The 23,473-nt window shown below is 43.2% G+C and overlaps 4 protein-coding genes across 5 annotated transcripts; 1 reads left to right on the forward strand and 3 right to left on the reverse strand.

The window, feature by feature from the left end:
- Positions 1 to 1,482: 1,482 nt before the first annotated feature.
- plin6 (perilipin 6) lies at positions 1,483 to 11,548 on the forward strand. The gene is made up of 8 exons (XM_062464990.1): positions 1,483 to 1,581; positions 2,224 to 2,269; positions 2,930 to 3,128; positions 3,453 to 3,535; positions 3,893 to 4,109; positions 6,082 to 6,269; positions 9,805 to 10,071; positions 10,213 to 11,548. The coding sequence occupies exons 2-8, from the start codon at positions 2,234 to 2,236 to the stop codon at positions 10,636 to 10,638; spliced, it is 1,416 nt and encodes a 471-aa protein (XP_062320974.1). The 5' UTR covers positions 1,483 to 1,581; positions 2,224 to 2,233; the 3' UTR covers positions 10,639 to 11,548.
- A 22-nt stretch (positions 11,549 to 11,570) lies between these two features.
- On the reverse strand, positions 11,571 to 13,545 carry zgc:171704 (Ras-related and estrogen-regulated growth inhibitor-like protein). The gene is made up of 4 exons (XM_062464989.1): positions 13,334 to 13,545; positions 13,103 to 13,156; positions 12,922 to 12,998; positions 11,571 to 12,821 (listed from the first exon to the last, which is right to left on the reverse strand). The coding sequence occupies exons 1-4, from the start codon at positions 13,443 to 13,445 to the stop codon at positions 12,405 to 12,407; spliced, it is 660 nt and encodes a 219-aa protein (XP_062320973.1). The 5' UTR covers positions 13,446 to 13,545; the 3' UTR covers positions 11,571 to 12,404.
- Positions 13,546 to 13,984: 439 nt separating this feature from the next.
- cep70 (centrosomal protein 70) lies at positions 13,985 to 20,460 on the reverse strand. Of its 2 annotated transcripts, none has more exons than XM_062464988.1 (16): positions 20,000 to 20,460; positions 19,345 to 19,444; positions 18,738 to 18,861; positions 17,912 to 18,092; positions 17,527 to 17,702; positions 17,334 to 17,393; positions 17,107 to 17,212; positions 16,932 to 17,020; positions 16,682 to 16,759; positions 16,408 to 16,510; positions 16,143 to 16,292; positions 15,870 to 16,022; positions 15,532 to 15,703; positions 15,282 to 15,396; positions 14,931 to 15,010; positions 13,985 to 14,509 (listed from the first exon to the last, which is right to left on the reverse strand). In XM_062464988.1, the coding sequence occupies exons 1-16, from the start codon at positions 20,006 to 20,008 to the stop codon at positions 14,448 to 14,450; spliced, it is 1,758 nt and encodes a 585-aa protein (XP_062320972.1). In that variant the 5' UTR covers positions 20,009 to 20,460; the 3' UTR covers positions 13,985 to 14,447. The 2 variants fall into 2 exon arrangements, with proteins under 2 accessions (XP_062320972.1, XP_062320971.1); XM_062464987.1 differs by lacking the exon at positions 20,000 to 20,460 and adding an exon at positions 19,561 to 19,902.
- A 342-nt stretch (positions 20,461 to 20,802) lies between these two features.
- s100v2 (S100 calcium binding protein V2) lies at positions 20,803 to 23,452 on the reverse strand. The gene is made up of 3 exons (XM_062464997.1): positions 23,294 to 23,452; positions 21,783 to 21,914; positions 20,803 to 21,512 (listed from the first exon to the last, which is right to left on the reverse strand). The coding sequence occupies exons 1-3, from the start codon at positions 23,303 to 23,305 to the stop codon at positions 21,345 to 21,347; spliced, it is 312 nt and encodes a 103-aa protein (XP_062320981.1). The 5' UTR covers positions 23,306 to 23,452; the 3' UTR covers positions 20,803 to 21,344.
- Positions 23,453 to 23,473: the final 21 nt, after the last annotated feature.

The raw sequence follows: 23,473 nt of genomic DNA on the forward strand, positions 1-23,473 counted from the left end.
GATGGATGTAATGTCATAGTTGGTAGCCAAATGGATGACAAGAACTTTTTGACAAAATACTGATGAATTCATTAGTTTGCAAAGACTAAGCTAATAACTAAGCACAACATTCTGGAAGATTCTTTCTAATGACCTCAGTTCACAAGTAGGCTATATCAAATGTATTAAATCAATTGAAATGTCCACCTTCACATTTTGGGAATTTCCACTCTACTCTCAGTTGTTCATTCATGTCTCCAACCCATTGATTTTACAGGCCATGATACTGGAGCGTCTGTGTGATGCATGGATTACCTGTGCCCCAAGCCTGCCTCTTGCCATCCTAAATTGAGTGAATAAATGTGCATGTTTTACTATTGAACATCAGGTTTTATGCGTACGTTTCAAAACTAGAAATTTTGAGAAAAGTTTACAGTTGAAAAGGTACTACATTTCAAACTGCTTGACCTTGAGAAGAATTAGACCTACATCGGCCTGGGATTCATGCTTCTGTGACAATTCCGACAAATAAGGTGTTTTGTGTCTTTTAGTCAGCTGATCACTTTTCCAGTAACCAAAGTAGGCTACGATAAAACATTTTTAAGTATCTACATGACACTGTAGCCTTTGTCTGAAAATGGAAATTCCATTCAAGCCTATTACTTAATTGGAAAGTGATATGTTTTCCTAAAACTTCTCGGGTCATTCAGTCATTGGAAAATAATACAATAAAAGTAAATTTTACCTGGTGAAAATGTGAAAGTAAAGTAAGGTTAGTAGGTGACCTCACAGCTCGAGAGAAAAAATAAGACTGGACAGATGAGACAATATATTTACATTTAGTCATTTAGCAGACGCTCTTATCCAGAGCAACTTACAGTAAGTACAGAGACATTCCCCAGTAGGGTGAAGTGCCTTGCCCAAGGACACAACGTCATTCGGGAATCGAACCGGCAACCTTGTGATTACTAGCCTGATTCACTAACCGCTCAGCCACCGGACTCACCTAATATATTTTTTTTTACAAAGTATCTTAATATATAAACAAAATGACATTATATTTCAAAATTAAGTTGGATAGTTTGCAGTAGATGGCACCATGCATCCCAAAAGGTCTAGATTATTAGATAAACAAGCACATTTAGAAGAATCTAGAAGTTTTGTAACAGTGAGGTAGCCTAAAACTTGGTGGTAGAGTCACAGCAAATGACAGACAATCACACTTCTGTGAGCATGTGGTGTTATAACTACTGAACCACAAGGTTTCCAGGGTTGACGTCTAAATAAAACCATTTATTTGTCTGTAATCAATAATTTCACAGACTGTTGCAAAATGTGACGTGAACAGCACATTTGAGTCCTTTTCGTCGAGTGGTTGAAAAAATGCGTGAAAGGTTTACGATTTTTGAATCACATGTGCATTAGCGCTGCTTTAGTCATCTCGCGGAGTTTCCAGGAGCACTGCTAAGGGACTTACTTAATTTGCACTCAAAGTTTTCTGGATGCTCGGGAAAAGATTGTTTGATTCCTAGCACTCCAAGCAACACAGCATCATTTCAAAAGGAGATTGAACACTCAATTTGACTGGTTTCATTTTTAAAGGTAAGAATTAAACATTATTTAAAATTATGTATAGCCTTAGAAAAATATATATTATTATAGACTCTCATTGGGCCTGTTGATTTGAAATGTATGTGATTTTTATTATTTGTCATGTCTTGATCATTTTGCTGCATATGACAATATGGCACCAAATACATTTACATATCTTTTTAATGTTTGTCAATATCCGTCAACCACGTCAGACTCATTTACAGAAAAAAGGCACAAATAATGATATGACCATAAATAAATATACCAATGACAATTTCTGATGTTTCATGAACATGAGCCAGACATGTCAGACAAACTGTACACATATTATTCCAAAGTGTCCTTATAGTTTGTAAGGGTAAATAAGAACCCTTAGGTTATGTAAAGGTCATCAATAGTCTCCATCCCATCCTCAACACTCATGGGCACAAACACACTGATGGGATAATGAGTTTTCCATGCCAGAGAGTTTGAACAGAAGATGTCATTGTTACAGCCTGCACAGCTGATCTCCTCATGTTGAAAGAACTCTTGGATGGAGATACTTTCTGATAACAGTCACAGTGTTTCCTTAAGGCTCTGTGTGCTCTGGCACCATTCAAACTTACCATGACTGTTTCCAGGAAGTCTTCATAACTATCATTTTCACAGATTTGCCAAAATGGAAAAGTGGAACGAAAACAGTTGGAACAACGAGGTGAGTTTATTTATGTGAAGATTTCAAAGATCAGCTTCCTTATGTGAGGACGCGTTAAACCCGGTTAACAGGCCATTTTATTGGTTAACTAAGGTTTGGAAAGTGCTTATCCTGGAACGCCACATGGAACAGTTCCACAAACAATCCCAATATAAGACCTTACAGATGGAACCAAAACACTAGGTCACTCATTGCATGTCAAGTCAACCTTTATTTATAGAGCACATTTAACAACAACAGAAGTTGTCCCAAAGTGCTTTACTGATCAAACAAACAGAATATGTAAAACATGTAACATTTGACAACCACAGAATATTCACAAGAGTGAGAGTTCACCCAAAAGAGTATAATTATGTTAAATGGGAGTTTATAAACGGGCCGTCCTTTCCCTTGATCTCGTTCTATATAATTCCTTCCTCGACGTACAAATCTCTCGGTTGTTCTCCGAACCTCTCTCATTCCATTTACATTTAGTCATTTATCAGACGCTCTTATCCAGAGCGACTTACAGTAAGTACAGGGACATTCCCCCGAGGCAAGTAGGGTGAATTGCCTTGCCCAAGGACACAACGTCATTTTGCACGGCCGGGAATCGAACTGGCGACCTTCAGATTACCAGCCCGATTCCCTAACCGCTCAGGCACCTGCCTCTCGTTCCAGGCGAACGTTGTGCAGCGCGTGGTTCACCTGCCTCTCGTCCGCTCGGTGGCGCAGTCGGTCGCCTCAGCGTACAAGGACGTGAAGGGACGCTACCCGTTCATTCACCTGGTGGGGGTTGTGGCAGAGCTGGGGGTGCGGAACATGTCCCAGGCTGCCTTGCAGCGAGCCACGCCACTCTTGGAGAGCCTGGAGCCCCAGAGTAAGTCTGTTCTAGTGATTTCTAGATGCATGGCTCCACTCAGCCACACTTGAAACCCAAATCTCTCCGATGCACATAAACACCATGATCAATCCGGAATAGTAGTGTATTGGCTATTACATTTGAATGGAAAACAGTAATATCAACAAGATTTTACGGATCCAAGAAGACAGGATCATTATCAGTGGTAGTTCGGGTGGTGTAGGCTCCAAATTTGGCTCAGGTCTGCACATTGGAACAGTAAACTTGTTTCTGACACCAACTGAGAAGGACTGTAAATTGAGAGTCATCTTTGAAATCCATTTCCTCCAACCCTCCTTTCAGTTGAAGTTGCCAACGAGTATGCTTGTGTGGGCTTGGACCAGTTGGAGAAGAGTTTTCCTGTACTACACCAGTCGTCTGAGGAGGTAGGCATGTAATCCCTGTATGCCTGATCCAATGACACCGAGTGTGTGTGCGTGCGGAATGTGTCGAAGCGGATATTGTAATCAGCAGACCCGTCAAATACTTGATGCAGCTTGATTTACAAGCACAGCAGCATGCCCTTAAGTCGTTTGAATTAAATGAACCCAGTGTAGCACTCTAAAAGGAGCTCACTATCAGGAATATCATGTCACATACAGAATACAGTAGTTTATCATGATACATTGCCCAAAAGGCAATGTCCTGTGTTCTTCATGATATTTATACTTTCTCAAACCCTCTGAGGACCCCGCCCTTATCTATCACGCTTTCTCCTCCATCCATCCCTGCGCTCTGCTCAGGTTGTGGACCACCTGAAGGATGCCTTCTTCCTGACCCTGGACAACATGCAGCTGCAGGCCACTGACATGGCGGAGCAGCTGGCAGTGGCGCTCTCCGCCAGCATAGCAGCGCTGCAGGGCAGTCAGCTGGGACGCACGGCCACCGCCAGCTTGGATGAGGTCCTCACACGCCTAGAAGAGGTCACGGCCCACTACATGCCCCTGCCACTCACGCTTAGTAAGTGTGCCTGTGTGCGCGTGTGTTCTTGCGCGTCACACCGTGGACTGTGGGATTTGATGAATGTCAAGTGCGTTTCAAGTGTGATGAGGAGAGTGGAGTCAGTGTTTGTGTGTACGTGCGTGTGCATGCGTGTGTCTGTATTTGTGTGTGTCTGTGTCTGTGTGTTAGTCTGCGTGTGTGTGTGTGTGTCTGTGTGTGTGTTTGTGCGTGTGTATGTGTTGATTTTCTTGTAAGTCACTCTATGGATTGTGGATTTGATAAGGGTTTTAAGTGTGAGAGTGGAGTGTGTGTGTGTGTGTGTGTGTGTGTGTTAAAGGGAGTGGCATTTCCTGGAGGTCTGCCTTCACCTCTGAAGGATGTTCAGTTGTCCTCATGCTCTGCTTCTTTGGGATTTCCCAAATACAACCACAAGGTGGTGCACATGCTCTTTGTTAATCATTGCCCTTGTGGATTGGTGAGGAGGTGGTGAATGATATTTAACATTTTTAATCTGTTTGGTTGAATATTGTAAAAATCATTGCATTTCCTTATTGTACAGCATAGTACAGTCATATATACTTACGTATATATGACATTACCTATAGTTATATTGACACAGGGGAACTACTTTCTTGCATGTACATTCGGTAAGTATTATTTGATTTGTTTATTTTTTTAGAGAAGAATATTTGACAGAGAAAACTGAGATACCTAACATACAAGTACATACACCTTAATTATTGAGCTGTTGGTTATTCCAATTGTCATCATAATACTTGTTGTGACCAGTCCAACTAGGAGGCTGTGGTAATGACGTAGGGGTTGTTGTGGTAACAAGGCAGTCTACTCTCAGATCTCGCCCTCGCCTTGACTCACTTCCTCATTTGAATGCACTGAATACAACTGGACCCCACACACCTATTAACTCAATAAATTCAGAATGCCGCTTTCATGATGGTGTCTTTGTTTCAGTGAATCAGTGTGTTACTGATGAAAGTGTGAGACCGAGAGTATCTGCCATGACGTCGCCCCTGTGTGTGTGTGTGTGTGTGTGTGTGTGTGTGTGTGTGTGTGTGTGTGTGTGTGTGTGTGTGTGTGTGTGTGTGTGTGTGTGTTAAAGAACAGAGAGGGAGGTGATGGAGTGAGTGATCTGGGTGAATGAAACCAACCACCCTTAAGGTGTTGTGTTGATGTTTCAAGGACCCCAGCTGTGTTTGGTCTTCAGAATGTATCAGACAAGTCAGTTTGTGGCTGTCATCGTATATGTGCTGAATGCAGAGCTCATTTAAATGTGCCAATGAGAAATTGGTATTTTCTGCAAAGATAATATGCTCTTTCATCTAAAGATCAACCAATAGGGCTGTCCACAGGCCCAAACCTTGACCCTTTCAGTCCACAATGATCAAATATTAGGGTTCGCTAGGTAAAGTACATCACTGGTCCACCTTAGACAAGGTCTGGCAAAGTTTACAATACCACTTCCATCACTGGGCCTCTTGTCAACCCCTTACCTCACCCCTCCTCCCCCCACCCTCACCTATCCTCCCCCCCACCCTCACCCCTCCTCTCCCCACCCTCACCCATCCTTCCCCCCCACCCTCACCCCTCCTCTCCCCACCCTCACCCATCCTCCCACCCTCACTCATCCTCTCCCCACCCTCACCCCTCCTCCCCCACCCTCACCCCTCCTCTCCCCACCCTCACCCATCCTCCCCCCCCACCATCACCCCTCCTCTCCCCACCCTCACCCATCCTCCCCCCCCACCCTCACTCATCCTCTCCCCACCCTCACCCCTCCTCTCCCCACCCTCACCCATCCTCCCCCCCCACCCTCACCCATCCTCCCCCCACCTTTACCTCTCCTCCGTCCTCCCCCCGACCTCCCCCTCATCCCCCACCTACAACCGTCTCCCCTTGCCCGTCCTCGCCCCACCTTCCCCCCTACCCCACCCTCACCCCAAACCCTCCACCCTCACCCCAACCCCCCCAGGGCGCGAGTGGGAGTTGATGATGCAGCAGTACGACGATGAGGATGAGGATGAGAATGAAGAAGTGGGCATTTTGACCCGCTTCCGTGGCCTCCTGCTCAGCCTGGGTCTGCAGCTCTATCACCGTCTGTCCAAGCTGAGAGAGAGACTGGACCAGGTCGTCACAACACTGGGCAACGCAGCAGACAAGGTGAGAGAGATCATGGGTCCACAATGATTGTTTTCACAAGGGGTTTGCGAGCGTTCTAATTCGAGTTATTTTGGGTGCATCTAAAAAACCTTACAGTGGTTCAAACTAAAATAGTGTTCAGAGTCAGAATGGGTTTTATTCGCCATGAAAGTTGCCTTCTTTAGATGCTAAATGTAGTTCTTGTTACCTTTATGTTGAAGCTTAATTAATCAGTCAAATTTGGCTTCTGCATCACATAACGCTCTTATTTCTACCTCGTCTAACTCTTGGAGAGAACTTGAATTCAAAATGATCTTGCTGCCTACCAGTCCTAGAGGCATCCACGTCTTTCTGAATGTCAGAAGACGTGGATGCACTCGCTCTGAAGGTCACTTTTCTGGCTCCTTCTCTGTCTTACGCACTCTCACTCGTCGAACCCGCCCACGGCTGCTGCCACCCGTCCCCCCCTCCCCCCACCATGTTTTTTTGCACGTCTCACTTCCTACACGCTTCCCTCACACATCCATCTGTCCCTCCGTTCACCCAGACCGATGACGATGTCCGTCATCAAATCTTGCCGATCGCTCATTGTCATCAACGGCCTCTTGTCCTCTTATCTTTAAGGCCTTCAAATGTCAAATAGTCACTGAAATCCCACTGTTCACTTTGCTCAACATTTTTAACAACAACCTTTTACTATTTGCCTCAACACAATTTAGTCCATCATGTTTATTGAAACGACATCATCCTAAAATCCAGGGAGGACTAAATCCTTTCTCGATATAGCTTCTTGTCATTCTTGGAAAAGCCAAACAGCCATGTTTAACTTCCCTCTGTGACAAAACCCAAATGGCCGACCAATAGTCATGAAACTTGAATTGCAAGTACGTGCACAGGGCAACGTAATACCAATCTCCACTTGTCAGACAAACTATTAAACAAACAAAAACTCTAATGGTCCAGCCTGGCAGGAACCTTGTGCCAGCTCTCAGGGGGGCTGTATGCCGACTACAAACATTCCTCCATGTTTAAGTCCTTCTAAATCGAATCGGGGAGATAATATGGCTGTGCTACGTGCCCAGCGACATGGCCGGGGCACTCTGTGTGGGCCCTCTGGGCACATTCCCCTCATTTCCTGTCCACGTTGGTCAGGACAGGATTGGCTACGTTGAGTATGCATTTTTCAATATGCCAAGTAACACTGTCTGAGGAACTAATTTAACACTGTCTAAGAACCTCATTTAACCAATGTGAATCAGTTTCTTAAATAAATTAGTTATCTCATTTAAAATGAGGGTACCAAATGAAATTAGATATGAACTAGTTAGATTCAGGTATGGTATGATAGAGTCCTTTTCCAGAAGAGGCTCAGCTTTCTGCTTTCTAATATATTTGATAAGCCCCTGAGAGCAGACAAGCAGACAGGGAACATGTTGGAAAAATGACATCCAATTTTATCCCCCCAAATGACATCAGTGGGCATGAATCTGGATGAGAGGCATCACAGTGACAATGGTTCCATTGCCATCAAAAAGGGAAACATGAAAGGCCAAAAGAAGCACAGATGTCCCTGTGGGACATGGCCTACGTGAGGTTTAGAGGCTGCCACACACACGTACACACAGTTAGACAGAAATACACAGAAAGCCAGACACAGATAAGGGTGGAGAAGAGAGGACAGAGATAGACAGATAAGACTCTGCCTGTAAACATACACAGACCAGTGCAAGCGTTGATGTTTCAGAGGTTGCTTCTGTCACATCAGAGCGGAAAGGACAGCCTTTTTCACACAGATAAGAATGGATTGAATTGGACTAAGATGTGAAGAATTTTTTTCCCATCTGTTCTGACAAGGTGAAAAATGTTTGTAATTGTCACTGCAACTAGAAAGGGTTTTTTAGTATGTAAAATATGAACGTATACACCAGAGCAGAAGAAATATTTGATGCCACGTCTGACAATTCTTATCAGATAAAAGTAAACAATGGTTAATCGAATTCTTCTGGTTTATATTGTGTGGATTAAAAATGTAAGGGAGTGTGTTTGTGTGTGAATGATCGAGTATTGGGCAGAAATATGTCTTGTTTGTACAGTATACTGTGCGTGTATGTGTGCGGATCCACTAAAAGATGTGTTTGCGCTGACCTCGAAATTCCTCATTGATACAACTTGCCAGTGACCCTCCAGCCTGTCACGTTTGCCTCGGTTTGTCCCCAAGCTGGGCCAAATTGGCCCTGGACGTTGGTCTAGTGTCCATTCACCAGAGACACTGGTTTGTTTTTCAGCAGTAGGAGGTTGGTGTGGAACAGGGTAGCGGTCATTTGGCTGACCCAAATATCTCAGACACCCCAATCTGTAGTCTGGGCCGGACAGACCTCATGGACATGGCGCAAAAACGTGCCTCCCTATCTCGGGTCTTGTTCTGCTGTCCTCCCAAACTCATGTGGCTGAGAAGGTAATGATTGGATCTTGATCTGCTTCCAAGTCCACGTGAAAACACAGATAGCTTCCAGCTATTGGACTGCCTTGTGTGTTTCAAAAACATGTGGAGTATCTTACTCACCTATTTCACTACGCTAATGTATCAAAAGTGTAATGCAGACTGCTTTTCCATTGTATGTAAGAAAAAAAGATTAATTTAAATAGAAAACTATCTTCAGGGTCTCAGTTTTCTATTCAATTCAGTTCAAGGGCCATTCTAATCTGTCGTTACAGGCCCCAGGTTAACATTGTGTCCTATATTTCTTTCAAATGAAGTTTTAACCCCACTATGCCCTGTAATCAAATATCACCGGCATAAGCAATTTCCGACAATGGTCACTTTCAGGTCTGTTCCAGGTCTAATTTCCTCGCTTTGGCAATAGCTGCGGATATATGGTTTTCTATGGGGTTTCTGACTTGTTTCTCAAAGGCTGTGAGACCTCGTTAGTGTACTTAGTTTCGGCCCCATCTAATCTGGGGTTCAGCCGTGATGGCCAAACGCCAAGTCCTACTTTCACAGTGTGAAATACAATGCACTCCTGTGATTGGCAGTGGCCCGGGGACAGTGGAGTCACCTGGCAAAGCCTACATCAACACGAGGGGAAACAAGGGGCAAGAAGAGAGATAGGGAAAGAGGAAGAGAGGAAGGAATGGTGGATTTGGCATCGTTTGGGGCAGCCAAGTAATGAACAGCGACTTTCTGCTCGCTGCCTTTGTTGTCTTAATTAGACTTGATTAATGCAAGCACGTCATGAACAATTAGGCTTTTTCAGTTTCTCATGTTTGTTTTATAAATTGCCTCCTGAGTTCACTAATGCTTTTGAATCTATCAGTTTATTCCAGTTTGTGTGTCATTCTAAAGGCCTAAAGAAAACCCACATAGTGTTCATCTGAGTATCACTCCTTGGCAGGGGTTATTATGAAGGTCACAAGAATGACCACTTTCGAGATGAGAAGTGAAAATGTCCTAAACTCGCTCCAGGTTCTCATTATCGTGTTCAAATCTTAGCTTCACCAAGATCACACATCCACTTCCTCACCCTATGTCCTCATCCTTCTCCACGGGCCTCCCTAGGTGGGCCTGAGCAGGGTTCTGGCCATGATGGGTCTGGTTCTGCAGCGCCTTCAGATCCTGTATGTGGCCCTGGTGTTCCGCGTGGAGGCCCTGAGAGACCTGGCCCTGGGCCAGATCAGGAGACAGGCTCAGGTTCTGGTCGAGCTGGGCCCGATCCGGCAGGTCAGGGAGTTACCTGTTCAGGTTCAACTGTTGCTTGGGGAGGTGCAGGAGCTCGGCATGATCGCATTGCAACTGCTGGTCAACACCACCCCTCTCTACAACATGGTAATTAGGGCATGAGGATCAACCAGACCGGACATACTGTACAAGTACTCCTGGAGATGCGGGATAGACCTTATCTATCTCTCTCTCTCTCTCTCTTTCTTTCTCTGTCTCTTTCTCTCTGTCTCTGTCTTTCTGTCTCAGATTGAGCAGCCTAGCGACCAGGAAGTGGAAGACTTCCTCAATCGGGAGGACTTCATCTCTGCCAGCTCATCCCGCCGCAGCTCCGCCAACAGCCTCTTCCTCAAAGCCATGGACGGACGCCCGCCACGCCGCAAGAGCCTGTACGCCCGTCCTCGCCGCGGTTCAGCCAGCGGCACCACCAACCCCCCAGCCCCCGACCATGTCCCGGCCAGCCCCACCAACAGTAAGGAGCCACCCATAGAGCTGGAGACCCTGGTCCCCCAGACCCCCCCGTCCCCCTCCTTCAGCGACACCATCCGCCGGCGCTCTTCCGCCAGCGAGCTCCTCCTGGGTCCCATCATGCAGCTTGTGTCCCAGGGCCAGAAGGCCTTCGAGTACCTCAGTCCAGAGGTCATTACTCATGTAGAGGAGAATGCAGAGGACTAAGATATCCACTGCAGTCTTGACACACCAGCGACAAGCTCGCAGGCTCAACTACTAGAGTTAGCTTTGATGTGTGCCTATGCATATTGTAGGGGCCATTTGCTAAGATCTTGTTGCCCCTTATGTTATTATTGGTCTTTCCCCCAACCAGAGAGCACTGTAAAATCATATTAATTTACACTGTAACTTTTCTTCAATTGTATTTTTGTTCATACATTCATTATTGTTTGCTTATATTAATCTATGCCTTTAAGTAGAAGTTGGGAAACAATATTGACTTCTTTGTTATTTTTTTTGTCAACGCCAATCCTAAACTAACTACCACCTAGTGCACAGATAATAGAAACATTTTGTGAGTATGAGAATGATGTATGGTTGAGTGGGTACCAAATTATGAGTCTGAGTAGCTAATCACTGTATCTTTTTTGATTGAGACCATACAACAGTAGAATTATTTGCAGGTTTGTGGTTGCTGATTGAAATATGGGTTTTTGACATGATAATGGCATGGTGTGAATGATAAAGGAAGTCATGTTATGAATTTGATGAATTTAGAATTCAGTATCAATGTATATGCAGTTATTGATATCCTGTCGTGTTAATCAATTTGATTACTAATACTCACAGTAAGTTTAAATAACACTTGCATATAATCTCACATTTTTGTGCATCTTATTAAAATTATTTTGCAGCATTATTTCAATGTTACAAAATATCTTACAGCTGTTTCTTTGTAATGCTTTAATGTATATTATTCTGATAATTTGATTGTTCCCAAAGTAATCTGTATAAAAAATTTTACTGGTCATGATCCATTCATGATTTATTGAATTATTTCTCTCACAGGTTTGATCCAGGGTTTTGACTGATGCGTAACCTTCCCATGTGACCATTCAAATTAAGTTATATTAAAAAGTTTAAAAAAAAAACTAAACTCAATTCATCATTTTTATTTAGTTAAAAAATAAAACAGACAATCACATCCACATCAACTTAACAAATGTTTTCCTCGCTAGAAATGTAACAATGTGTAGCTATAATACATCTAGGCCTAAACGAAGCAAAGTCAGTCATATCAATAACAAAAATGTTGTGTTCACAAACATAACGTGAATATGTGTCTTATACGCATGTTCATCATCAGGCAATATACAGCAACATTGTGAATGCACAATCACAATAAAATGTACATCAGTCTGTAGGGTGGCAGTAGCCGTTAACATTACATTGTTGACTGAAGGCTACAATATATATTTTTTTTTTAACACCAGCAAACTGCTGAATGTCCCGTAGTCTACTGTAAGTGAACTGTACAGTCGATCACGCAATGAACACAACTGCACATAGACTCACCCTGACATAGACTGTAGGCTACAAAGCTAAAGCTAGCCTACGCTTTAGGTCCTATTTGTGGCCTACCTCTCACGGTTTGTAGGCTATCGACAACAATTCAAGAGATCTACCTCGTTCTTTTGATAAGGCTAAAAATAGTGCACGCTGAAACTTCTAGTTTTACTTCCAACTGCCACACCAAATAACCCCAATATATATGATCTGAACGCATACAGCACCCATTGTTTACTTGTGTGTCAGACATCCGCCGCTGTCTGACAGCTTCTCTATTTCAACCTGCATGGTCCATCTTTTTGTACTTTTCCAGTCCCATTTCAAGCCAACGGCTTCATCGTGACGTGTGTAGTCACGGCAGACTTCTACTGCTAAATGTGTACGGTTACCAAGCACTCGGCTTGGGTAATAAACATAGCCAACTACTCGGTAGCACGTTTCTTTCCGAAAACAGCCGACATGCTTCTCACTATACTTTTAATACCAGCTGCACCTTTCCGCGGGGCTCTTGATTCTTTTATAAGGTCAAGGAGTCCATGAAACACAAGAAGCACACCGTGGTAGGTTTCGGCTGCGGATATCTCGAAAAACACGCAGTCTTCGGAGAGGGCAAGCAGTCGACCTTCCTCACTCGTAACTGTCCGCCGATGCTGCAAGTCGCGTTTATTCCCCACGATAATGATGGGTCCTGAGGCAGACATCTTCCTTGCGTGACGGATGCTCCGCACTTGTTGCTGCGCTACCTCGAAACTGGATCGGTCACAGATGCTGTAGACGAGGATCACACCATCTGCCCACTGAAGTTGTTTGTCGCTGATGGTCTCAGTTGTCTCACAGCCCTACACACACACACACAAACAAAACATGTTATTAATAACGTAATAGCACGAATTTGACTATCTTATGTATGCATAAAAACTTGACCGCACTTCAGCCTACCTGGGGGTAAAGTGAGTCCCAGATATTGAAGGATATTTCTCGACCATCAATCTTGTCAATGTGACTGTAGATCGATTCTGTAGAATAAATTAAATGTCAACTTAAGTATTTTATTTGTACAGCACGGTTAAGTGTGGGACACTGAATTACGCACAAGGTATGCATAGCCTTTATAACTTACCTATATCTCCATATTCGCCAATAAATCTCCTTGTAAGAAATCGCACGGTGAGAGCTGCAAAATACAAAGACAGGTAACCCACTTAGTTATGGCAAATAGCAAAGATGTCGACCTAGATGCTAGAGGCAAACATTACTTCCATAATAATTAGGCTACCTACACCGGGTGCAATTTTGCATTGCACTGAGGAGTGGTTATATAAGTGGTTCTGAATGATGAATAAAGTCTCACCTGATTTTCCGACATTTTCCGCACCAAGAAGTAAGATATTAGCTTCTACTTTTTGCAGACTCCCCTCCGTGACCTTGCTGCATTGCACGCTGGGTTTTACTTGAACAACCATTTTACTAGAAAATAATAAGCCCTATTGCTGTCCTTAAAGATGAATATTTGTATTTTCTTGTGTGCTACACCTTTCCATGTGGCGAGGTTTGGTCGATTTCAAGATAACTCGAGAAATAAATACAGTTCGGGCGGAGACTCTGAAAAGGTGGAGTCAACGATGAACCAATCGGAGCTCCGTGCGTCTGTCTCTGTGTGGGTTTATTCACAATCACAGCCTCTTTGGTTGAGTCATTTGATAGCACTGACTCAAGCATGTGTTGATGAGCTAATTACAAATAATTTACTATGTTGACTCATGAGAGCAGGGTGTTATCATGATTGCATTTTACGTGATATAATGGGTTAATCAGTAGTCCGCATTGTCTGGATTTACTCATAGCAATATTCAGTCACTTCTTTTGAGAATCTACTGAATGTGTACATTTACTCCAATATTATCGTAGCAACACAATATTATACAAATTAGCCAGTTACTCCGATATCAACTCGTTTATAACGGTGTGGCTTAAGAGAAAAATAAAAGGACTCCCTCCAGACTCCGATATCAACTCGTTTATAATGGTGTGGCTTAAGAGAAAAATAAAAAAAGTCACTCAAGCAGCAGCAGCACTTAGTAGTGCAATGTTATACTTGGGCACCATCTGGTGGCACAGCCTCACTTGAAACAAATGTGTTATTTACAATGTCCACATACATGAATTAAAGCATACAAAGTTCATTCTTTGATGAAATCACACACAGCCAGAGATATCTTCTTTCCATTGATGTCTGGTAAATTTTCTAATATAATCTCCAATTCGTATATTCCATAATTACATAACATATTTTCTTCCATTCAAGTGATTTAAATCTTTATTCTGTTTTGGATGTACTATTTACTATAAGCAACACAAAATATGAGGAAGAAAATGCATAGAAAAAATTACCCAAAACCAAGTCAACAAACTAATTTAGAAATAAAGCTGAAAAAACACACATAACCAATCACAAAAAACAAGTATCACAGTGCCCTCGACTTCAGTGACCTTAGAGCGGGTATGATGTCATCTAGATGCTGAACATCTGAAAGGGGAGCAAACAGAAGACTTTTATTTCAAGCGTCACTGTCAATCTGACACACCAACATATTCTTAAGGGAGGAGTTTTTAGTGCAACAACTCAGGTACAAATGTGATGTCAAATTGCATGTAGACCTACTCTGCAGGCAAGTTTGATTGTTTCTGATTAAATGCAATCATGCCAGTGTGTGGTGTGGGAGAGACTTAGTGGGAGAGATTTTCTATTCGTTTCTTTAACACAATCAGTAGCACAGGTCATACTGTCCTTCCGTAATCAAAGTGAATTAATACTGAGGAATACAGTAAAATAATCTTTGGAAAAGGATAACGAATACTATGAAAAAAGAGTATGTACTCTCTACAGATTGCGATTAACAGACAAACGGTAAATCCTTTACTCCCACAGTAGCGGTACAAGCATATACCTAGAGTCTGCAGCAGTTCCATCACCAGAGAGTAGAACGCAGGAAAGAACTCTTCATGTTCCTTAACCTTGGAAATAATGCTGGCAAAACACACAAACACTTAGAGATAACTCTTGCAGCAAGTGTCCCATGGAAGGAACTAAAGGACATGATGGATGGTTTATTCTGGTTTGTTTACTGGCCAGCCACGGTTCCAGGAGTTAGCCTGGCCCTGTCTATAAGTGGTTCCAGGAGTTGGCCTGGCCCTGTCTATAAGTGGTTCCAGGAGTTGGCCTGGCCCTGTCTATAAGTGGTTCCAGGAGTTAACATGGTCCTGTCTATAAGTGGTTCCAGCCTGGTCCGTCCCACTACCTTTCAATGTCGCTGGTTCCCAGGAGGTTGTGAAGCTGGTTGTCAGCACAGTCCTCTGGAGAGGAGACCATTCTGGCCACCTGGTTCACTACCTCACTAGGGGGAGCTCTGTCATCTGGAACAAGGCAGAACATCCAGATGGTATAATTATTACTTTTGAGGTGATTAAAGCTAATTTAGTTGGGGTTAATTTGACTACCTATGACTGTTTGATTATGCAGTAGATAGAGTATGTTGTGTTTTTCGCTACCTAGAGCTAGGACGTCCCTCAGGTTCCTCATGGCATTAGTCATCTCCCCCAGGCGGGTGTAGACTTCATTCATGCGAGGGTAGACTCCGCTGAGGGAGGGCGCATCAAACAGCTTCTGGAAGTGGGCCACCATGGACTGGAGGGTGTTCTTGGTTGGGCTACGGAGAACCTTCTAGAAACCATTACAAGGAAAAGCATGAGGCACATCAATATCAAGATCATTGTAAAGAAGAATATAGCTTTTTTTTTTTTTTGATTTATATTAGATTCTATTTTGTGTTTTTACTCATTAGAATACTTGGAAAATAATTACGCAGAGAAGACCAAGCTAGCACTACCTCTTCCCCGTTCAAAGTCTCCTCCAGTAAGGTTTCCACCAGTAACATCAAGTCCTCCACTCTCACACTTTCTGAGGGAACACTGTCGTTGCTGCTGGCTGGCTGCCATGGCTGCAGTCTCTGTATCAGTTTGTTAAGTGCGCGGTGCAAGTCCTAGGCAAACATGCCGACACAAAAAACACACAAAACACAAATACGGTAACCGAAGCAGAAGAGAAAGTGTTCCTTTCTATTTCAACCCTGCAGTCTGAGGGTCCCCAAACAGGTGCTCACCTTCAACGAGCCCAGCTGCTCCGCCCACATCTGCAGCGTGGGGAGGAGCCTGTTGAAGGCGAGCGTCTCTGAGCTCTCATTGGGCCTCTGTCTGAGCAGCCTCAGGGGGGCCCCGGGGCCAGACACCACCTCGCTGATGTCCCCCAGCATCTGATCAGGAACCACAATTTACAGTCTATTTCGAATGGCGTCAAAAAATCGTGGCAGGTGTAAAAGACCCTCTTAGAGGAGTGGGACTGAGCCACGACTACACGCGTACAGATACCTTGAGATATCTGCGAGCCGCACTGGGTTCTGAGGCTTGGGTGGTCGACCCCTCCAAGATGCTCATCTCAGTACTGTCCTGTTCCTTAGATCCCTCAGCGGACCTTCACCACACCGAGCAGGAAAAACAAGGATGAGGACCAGTACGTTGACACTACAGTTGAATAATACAGTATCAATATGAAATGAGGAAGTCAGGCTTTAAAGGCTGGAGAGAGTTCCGGAATATTTCCCTGCATGTCACTAGAAATGTTTCAGTGTGTTTTGTTAACGACCTGGTGTTGTTCTGCTTGATGATCCGGTCCATACGACGCAGCTGATGTTTATAGGCCTTCAGCTCCTTCACCGTGGGCCTGGGAAACAGATGGGCACAATCAAATTCTATTTATCTATGATGGGATTGGCCAACAAGAATCTATTACTATGGACGGCCTGATCCAACTAACCTTTCCATAGTGCAGTAGAAGCCCTAGGCTTAGAATAAGGAGGACAGCTAAATCTACTGTTAACTTCAACAGACGGTACCTTGATTCCAAATCTTGTTTCAGCTGCTGAACTTGGTTCTTGAGTTCCTCCCTCTGTGCTTTGATCTCCTTCAGCTGTTCCTGGTAGGACTGAAGAGGGAATGGCAAAATGACCGCTTAACAGGCTATATTGACAAGTGTCAAGTAATTGCGAGCTGTTCGCACTGTACACTCACCTTTATTAGAGATTTGTGGTTGGATAAGGAGACCATTGGGGTGCCATTCCTGCTCTGTGATTGGTCAGATGACTGAAAACTCTCATCTGAATTGTCTTTGAAGGCCCTGTGGGATGTAAAGGGAGGGGAAATGATAGGAAATAAGATTAGCATAAACTTAAAGGAAAGAATGTGGCGCATTATTATTCAAAACTACGGGAAACACCATTTTTCCCTTAAGGCTTTACCTTAGCTCATCACGTAACTGCTGCATTTGAGCTTCATAAACGTCAATCACGTCCAATACCCTGTGAGAAACAAGAGCTGGAGCTCCTTACATCCAAACAACAACAGACCAGAAGACAATTCGAGTGAAATATCATATCACTGTGGTTACTGTAGATCCTGATATACGTTTGTAGACATGAGGGAGGATCTTACTGCTGGTCCACCGGGGAGTGTGGCCGGGCAGACCTCTCGTGGATCTGCTGGAAGACCTGGTTCTGCCTCGCAATCCGTCCCTCCTCCTCTTTGATGGCGAAGTAGAGCTTCCTCTGCAGTTGAGACGCGACAGCTTTCTCCTCAGACAGCTTCTGTTCCAGGGCTTGGTGTTGCTTCTGGAAAGCACAGACACAAGTTTCAAGACCATTATTTGTAGATTCAAGAATTCTGAATGGAAGGCAGTAGATTATCATGGTCATTGATCATTTTAGACAGAAGGAGACAAGCATTGACAGAGGCAAAAGACAACCATCATTTATGAATTCCAAGTTGATAAATGGTCATTCCTTCAGAAAAGGACCATCTCTGGATGTTTTCAGGGCACCTGCATATCTTTCTTGTCCTGCTGTAGCTGGTGCACGAGGCCGTGCTGCTGGGCAGCCTTGCTGATGTAGCTGTCCTCCAGGTGCTGCACCTTGCCCTTCACCCCGGCCAGGACTCCCTCCAGCTCCGCCGCCCTCTGGGACTGGCGGGCAGCTCGGCTCAGGTGCTGCTGGGCGTCCTCTCTGGAGACCATTCAAAAGGTGCACGTGATGGGAATTTGAGAGAGGTAATTTTCAAACACTATGGCCCACCCTAGCAATTGTATTCGTCTTGGTTCAATTGTGTTATCATTCTTATAGTATTGTCAAGTTGACAAGAAACACAGGGCATCTTACAGCCTTACTTAGCTTACTAGACTAATTAAAAAGGGACAATGCATAGATAAACACTATGAATGTGCTAATGATCCTCAATTCCTTTGCATTTCACAGAGTGGGTATATGTTCTCTGCTGTGATGGCGATGGATGGCAGGTGTCGTCCCTCCATCATGCCCCAGCAGGCAAGAGAGAGCAGGCAGGGTGAAACCCGGCCTGGCTGGGAAACCATCCCCAGAGGTCTTACCATACCGATACTCAACCTACACTGCAGCGTGACAGCAGGTGGTCGGCACGAAATAGAGCCTACATTATTAAGCAGGTGGATCAGCCCCACGCACCTGAGCTGGCAATCGATATTTCAGAATTTGTTTATTTATTAATTTGGATTAATGTATTAATTATCCTTTTTTTCCTTTGATTTAGAAGCCTTAAAGATGATGGGGTGGAATAATGTTTTTTATTTATTGATTTATTTAATCACATCCTTCACGGTTGTTTAGGCTCCTTACTTGAGTTGGTTATTAGACTGGATGAGCTCCTGAATCAAGGCCTGTCTTCTCTCGGAGTCTGTCAGCATGGTCCTCAGCATGGTCCTGACGTCTCCAGCGGAACTCTTCTCCAGAAGAACCAAATCTGAGATGTCGAGTCACAGACATTTATTACCAAATGTGCTCAGTGAGACAGCTCATTCATACTGAGGGTAATGGGAACATGAGAGCATGTGTAAGCCAGGCATTGTATGGCCGCTTAAGGCTAGGCTAATTACATAGAGTGGAGAGGATGAGCGCTCACTTAAAAAAATACAATGAACACTGAGGGCCATGGCATTACCCAGGTAATAAAAATAAATGTATTTAACCTGCATTGTTTTTGGCCTAAACACCATAAATTCCTTAATTAAAACACTGAATGGAAAAAAAATCTGTTTATTCAATTTGTATGTCGATTGTGTATCAAGTGACAGACTTTTTACTATCCATTGTGAGGGAATGGAACTGTAATGAGTGAACCAGGCAAATACAAAAGCATGCAGTGGTGCACAATAGGCCTACGGTTTAGTGTAATTCCATTCCATTATTTTGTAAAAGCTAAAATCAGCTTTAGCTGTTAGCTTACCTGACTGATTCTTATTCTCAATGGGATCAGCAAAGTGGACTGGCTTAAATCCATGATGCTGGAGAAGTTTGTTCACAGAATCCCACTCAGTTTGCTCCAGCTGCACAGACCAAAAACACAAAATAGTACAACACGACCTCACACAATCCATGAAAATACACAATAGAAGAGAACTTTCAGATTAACAGTCGGTCTATAAGGATTCTTGACGTCTACCTGAAACTGGCTGTAGGTCCATAGATAGACATATGTCTTGTCTCTTGACTGAAATGCAGAATTACTTTTCCCGTCCATCTTCTTTCTTACTAGTGACATTTCTTAAACATAATTTGTCCTAATGATAGAACTGAGTGCTGAACGTGTTAGATTTGCTGTATGGCTCAAGTTATATCATACTGTAAGCCAGTGAGCGTGTCAGTCTTTAACTTTCAGTGCTGTCAATCCTAAACCCATGATGACAGCACCGACCAGTCGGAGCTCAAATTACTGGCTAGCTAGGCTATGCTGTCATGCTACTCAGTACGAAAACACACAGCCCCCAACACAGTTATCCTATAATCTACCTTTCCTGCCAACGTTATCTGAAGACTTAATGTGGCTCATCAACATTTTATCCACTTACTGTACCAGTACTCTTGCAAACACACACACGTACCTTGTCCATCTCTGTCCAGGACGGATAAATAACACCGTTTTGCTACCGTGCACACGGCTCTTGGCTGTTAACTTGCTGAAATCGAAAAAATAAAGACGGTTGCTCGCACCAGCTACAGTAATACAGTTCTTCTAGCACTAGTATAATTCATCTAGTCCACCACACCACACAGTGCCAGTGGCTTGCTGTGAAGTCAGTGCGATCCATGTGAAGTGTTATTGTGTTCACTGGCAACAAAGCTAGCAAGCTACTAGTACTATACTGTACTCAAGTACAAAACAATGCTGATACAGTTGAACTTGAAAAATATGATAATGCAAAGCGCCGGTTTTCCTAGCTTGCTAGCGTTCAGTTTACGAGGCAGCGTTCATATCGCTACAGTAGTTAGCATAGCTAGCGATATCTAGCAACGTATTGTTGAGTAGTTGCTAGTTGTCAAGTTTCAAATGCGCCGCGACTTCCGTCCCTTCTTCAGCAATAACTAGAGGCGGATCCCAACCAGCGGTTCATTACTGTCACCTACCGGTGTGGGTTGGGAATAACACGCTTACATTAGAAAAAGAAAAAAAGAGTAGTAGAGTAGTACTGAAACAAATACCACAAAAAAACGACACTGTATCTGGTAATTCAAGGAAGTGTATTGGTTAAATGTTCTATTTGAATAAACATGGACCCACTAATGTGAATAGGATATCCCTGCTCCCCAGTTAGACAGATTGAGCAGTAGTATTAATGCCTACAGAGTGGGTCAGTAGGCCAGTTGAGGCTATGAAAAACTCCAGAAAACCATACAAACATTTAAACAAATTCAAAAGTTTTATTCAAGTACTGTAAGATAATACCAATTTGATGCACATGATATTCTTTGCTTTCGTCAGTTGTTACAATGTTAAGCAAAACACTAACTGTGTATATAGTATTAAAGAAAACATATATGGTACCTTCAGACGTTAATGTTTTATATCAGTAATTAGGCAGTGGCATATAACTTTCTGATTACATGTGCTTGGTGTAAATAAAAACAAGACTAGTTCATGTTGGTAACTGTGAACCGTAAGTTGTAGCAATAAGGTCCCAACTGAACACCCTTAAAGTGTACCTCCTCCTTCCCCTTCCTTTCTGATCTGACACAAGTAGAGTAGTAACAGGAGCACAGGTTTTCACCCATCCAATGTTCGATAACAGAATACCCCGAGGAAAGGGGGAGCAGGAAGTATTTTAGTATTCAGAATGGACTTTAAGATTTGGCAACATGTTTTGGGGCAAAAATGCTAATGGTATTCTACAGTTGGAACGTCTCTGAATAGGACGTTTTTTCCATAGTCATGTTCCAGCTATGTCCTCTTCACAGTAGCAGGCATTTGCATTTAACAGTCTTCTCCGGTTTTCTCTCGCCAAACAGGGAGGTGGCCGTCGACTGGACCAATTTCCAGAAGTCCTCAAAGGAGATGTTCTGGCCGTTCTCCACCCCCATCTGCTGTAGGATCGGACTCAAACCTTGTTCATTGCCTGTCTACAAAAGAGTGTACGAAAGAGGGTTGTTTTATGTGCTTTTATTTTAGTATTCAGCCCACTTATTTGAATATATATATACTAGTCGTGTATGCTAAATTTGATAAGCTACCATTAAAATTCATTTAAAAATGCCAGTCGGTTGACCCCCATATTACACATACACATTAAACTGATCTGAGAAGATGCTATAACCTTAAGCAAATAAAGTACAGGCTACAAGCCTGAAGGGCAAGGTATTATTGAGGTCTTCTTGATATCAAATTCAAACCTTTACTAAGTTAGGCAGCTGTGTGGAGACCAGGGTCTGAAACTCCTCCGTGTTTAGTGTGGGCTCTTTGTTAGCTGAAGCATCGTGGAACTTCGTGACCAGGTTATATAGTGCTGACTCGAGATCTGAGTACTGAGGGAGTTAGAGAGAGGGACAATACAAACAAATGTCAGTACTATACCTTTTTATGGATGCGTTTACAATATGTATCACACAGTCATCAATGTTCGTAAGTTAATCTTTTGCGCAGACACATAACCTTTTTGCAGTATTTGAAGTCAAAATATGATATTACACAATGTTTAACAGAGAACAATAGCTTTCTATGGCCACGCCCTAAAACATAGACTTTAAGTGCTTTATCCTATTCGGAAGTTGTTTGAATCTCTTTGCCACATTATTTCACATAGGCCTACACAAGCCATGTTAGAATTTTCTGAAAACGTGTTAACAGTAGGCCTATTTTTTTCACTGAAGTTGTTACACCCAACAAAGATATGTTTTGCATAGTTATCTTTGATGGAGGTAAAATGCTACATAAACGAAGGGGAAAATCGCTTTATTTATTGATTTATACAAACACTTTAAAAACAAAACGTTAAACCACGGGAGAGCACACCTGAGAAAGGCCAATTGCATTTCAGAAACCCCTATGTCACTGCCTGTGGGAGGCACCTGTATGTGTCAGTTACGCTAATGTTGACACAATGGCACCTTCTATATTGACTATCTGGGTGTTGGCCTTTGCCTAGAAACAACGCCTTGCTTTTTTCTCTGAAGACTTCGTATAGTTCCCATGAAAAGTGATCCAAATTTTTGTTATGATTCAAAACTAAACAGGTAGACTGATAACGCATAAACAGAATTCTAATCAATGCATGACCTGGTATAATGAGCCCCATTCGTTTTCTTGACATGTAAATCAGTGCTCTATATTGACACACTTCTATTTTCCATGACAGGGGCACATTCTGGCCCTGGCGAGCATGGAATGCGCGCTGATTGATTCCCCGTGCTTTCCATTAAAGTGCGCTTACTCTGGAGATTCTTGAAATCTAGATTTAATACCCCAGATTGACTACAGAAAACCACAGAGTGCTGCCCTGTCATTATCTTGGTAGTACAGACGTGGGCCAAATACTTGTAAAAAGAAGAAAAACAAGTTATTTGTCGAAATCGATTTTTTTTTCTAAAGTCTCTGCAACACGTCAGTTTGAATTTAATCTACATACGTTTTTATTAACTGTAACCCGATGCGAATAGAGATTGTTTAAACTGGAGCAAAAGACTGAGTTGCTTTGGCACCAACACCTTTCGCGTAAATCGCGCACTATAATCGAAAGAACAATGCGCAACAATTTGGATGTGCCAAACCCAAAGACGCCCTTTCCTATCTTGTTTCTGTTCTGGGATTGTGGATCTCACATTACCGTGACAAAATAGCAATATACTTTAACTGAGCAAAGACTGACCATCTAACGTAGAAAGACATAGTTCAAAAAGTTACATACCTTTTCCGCCATTTGGAGTTCGTTAATGTCACCAGTTTTTGAGGAAACAAACGGGACTAGATGACTGTGATGAAACTTTTCTTCCTCAACGTTCCATTGCTCTCCTGGCAGCAAACTCGTATCCTCCCACTCGGGAAAAAACACAACTGATTCCACCTTCCGTGTTAGACAAGGTTTGGG

The sequence above is a fragment of the Osmerus eperlanus genome, chromosome 7 (assembly GCF_963692335.1).
Source record: "Osmerus eperlanus chromosome 7, fOsmEpe2.1, whole genome shotgun sequence".
Classification (NCBI taxonomy): Eukaryota; Metazoa; Chordata; class Actinopteri; order Osmeriformes; family Osmeridae; genus Osmerus; species Osmerus eperlanus.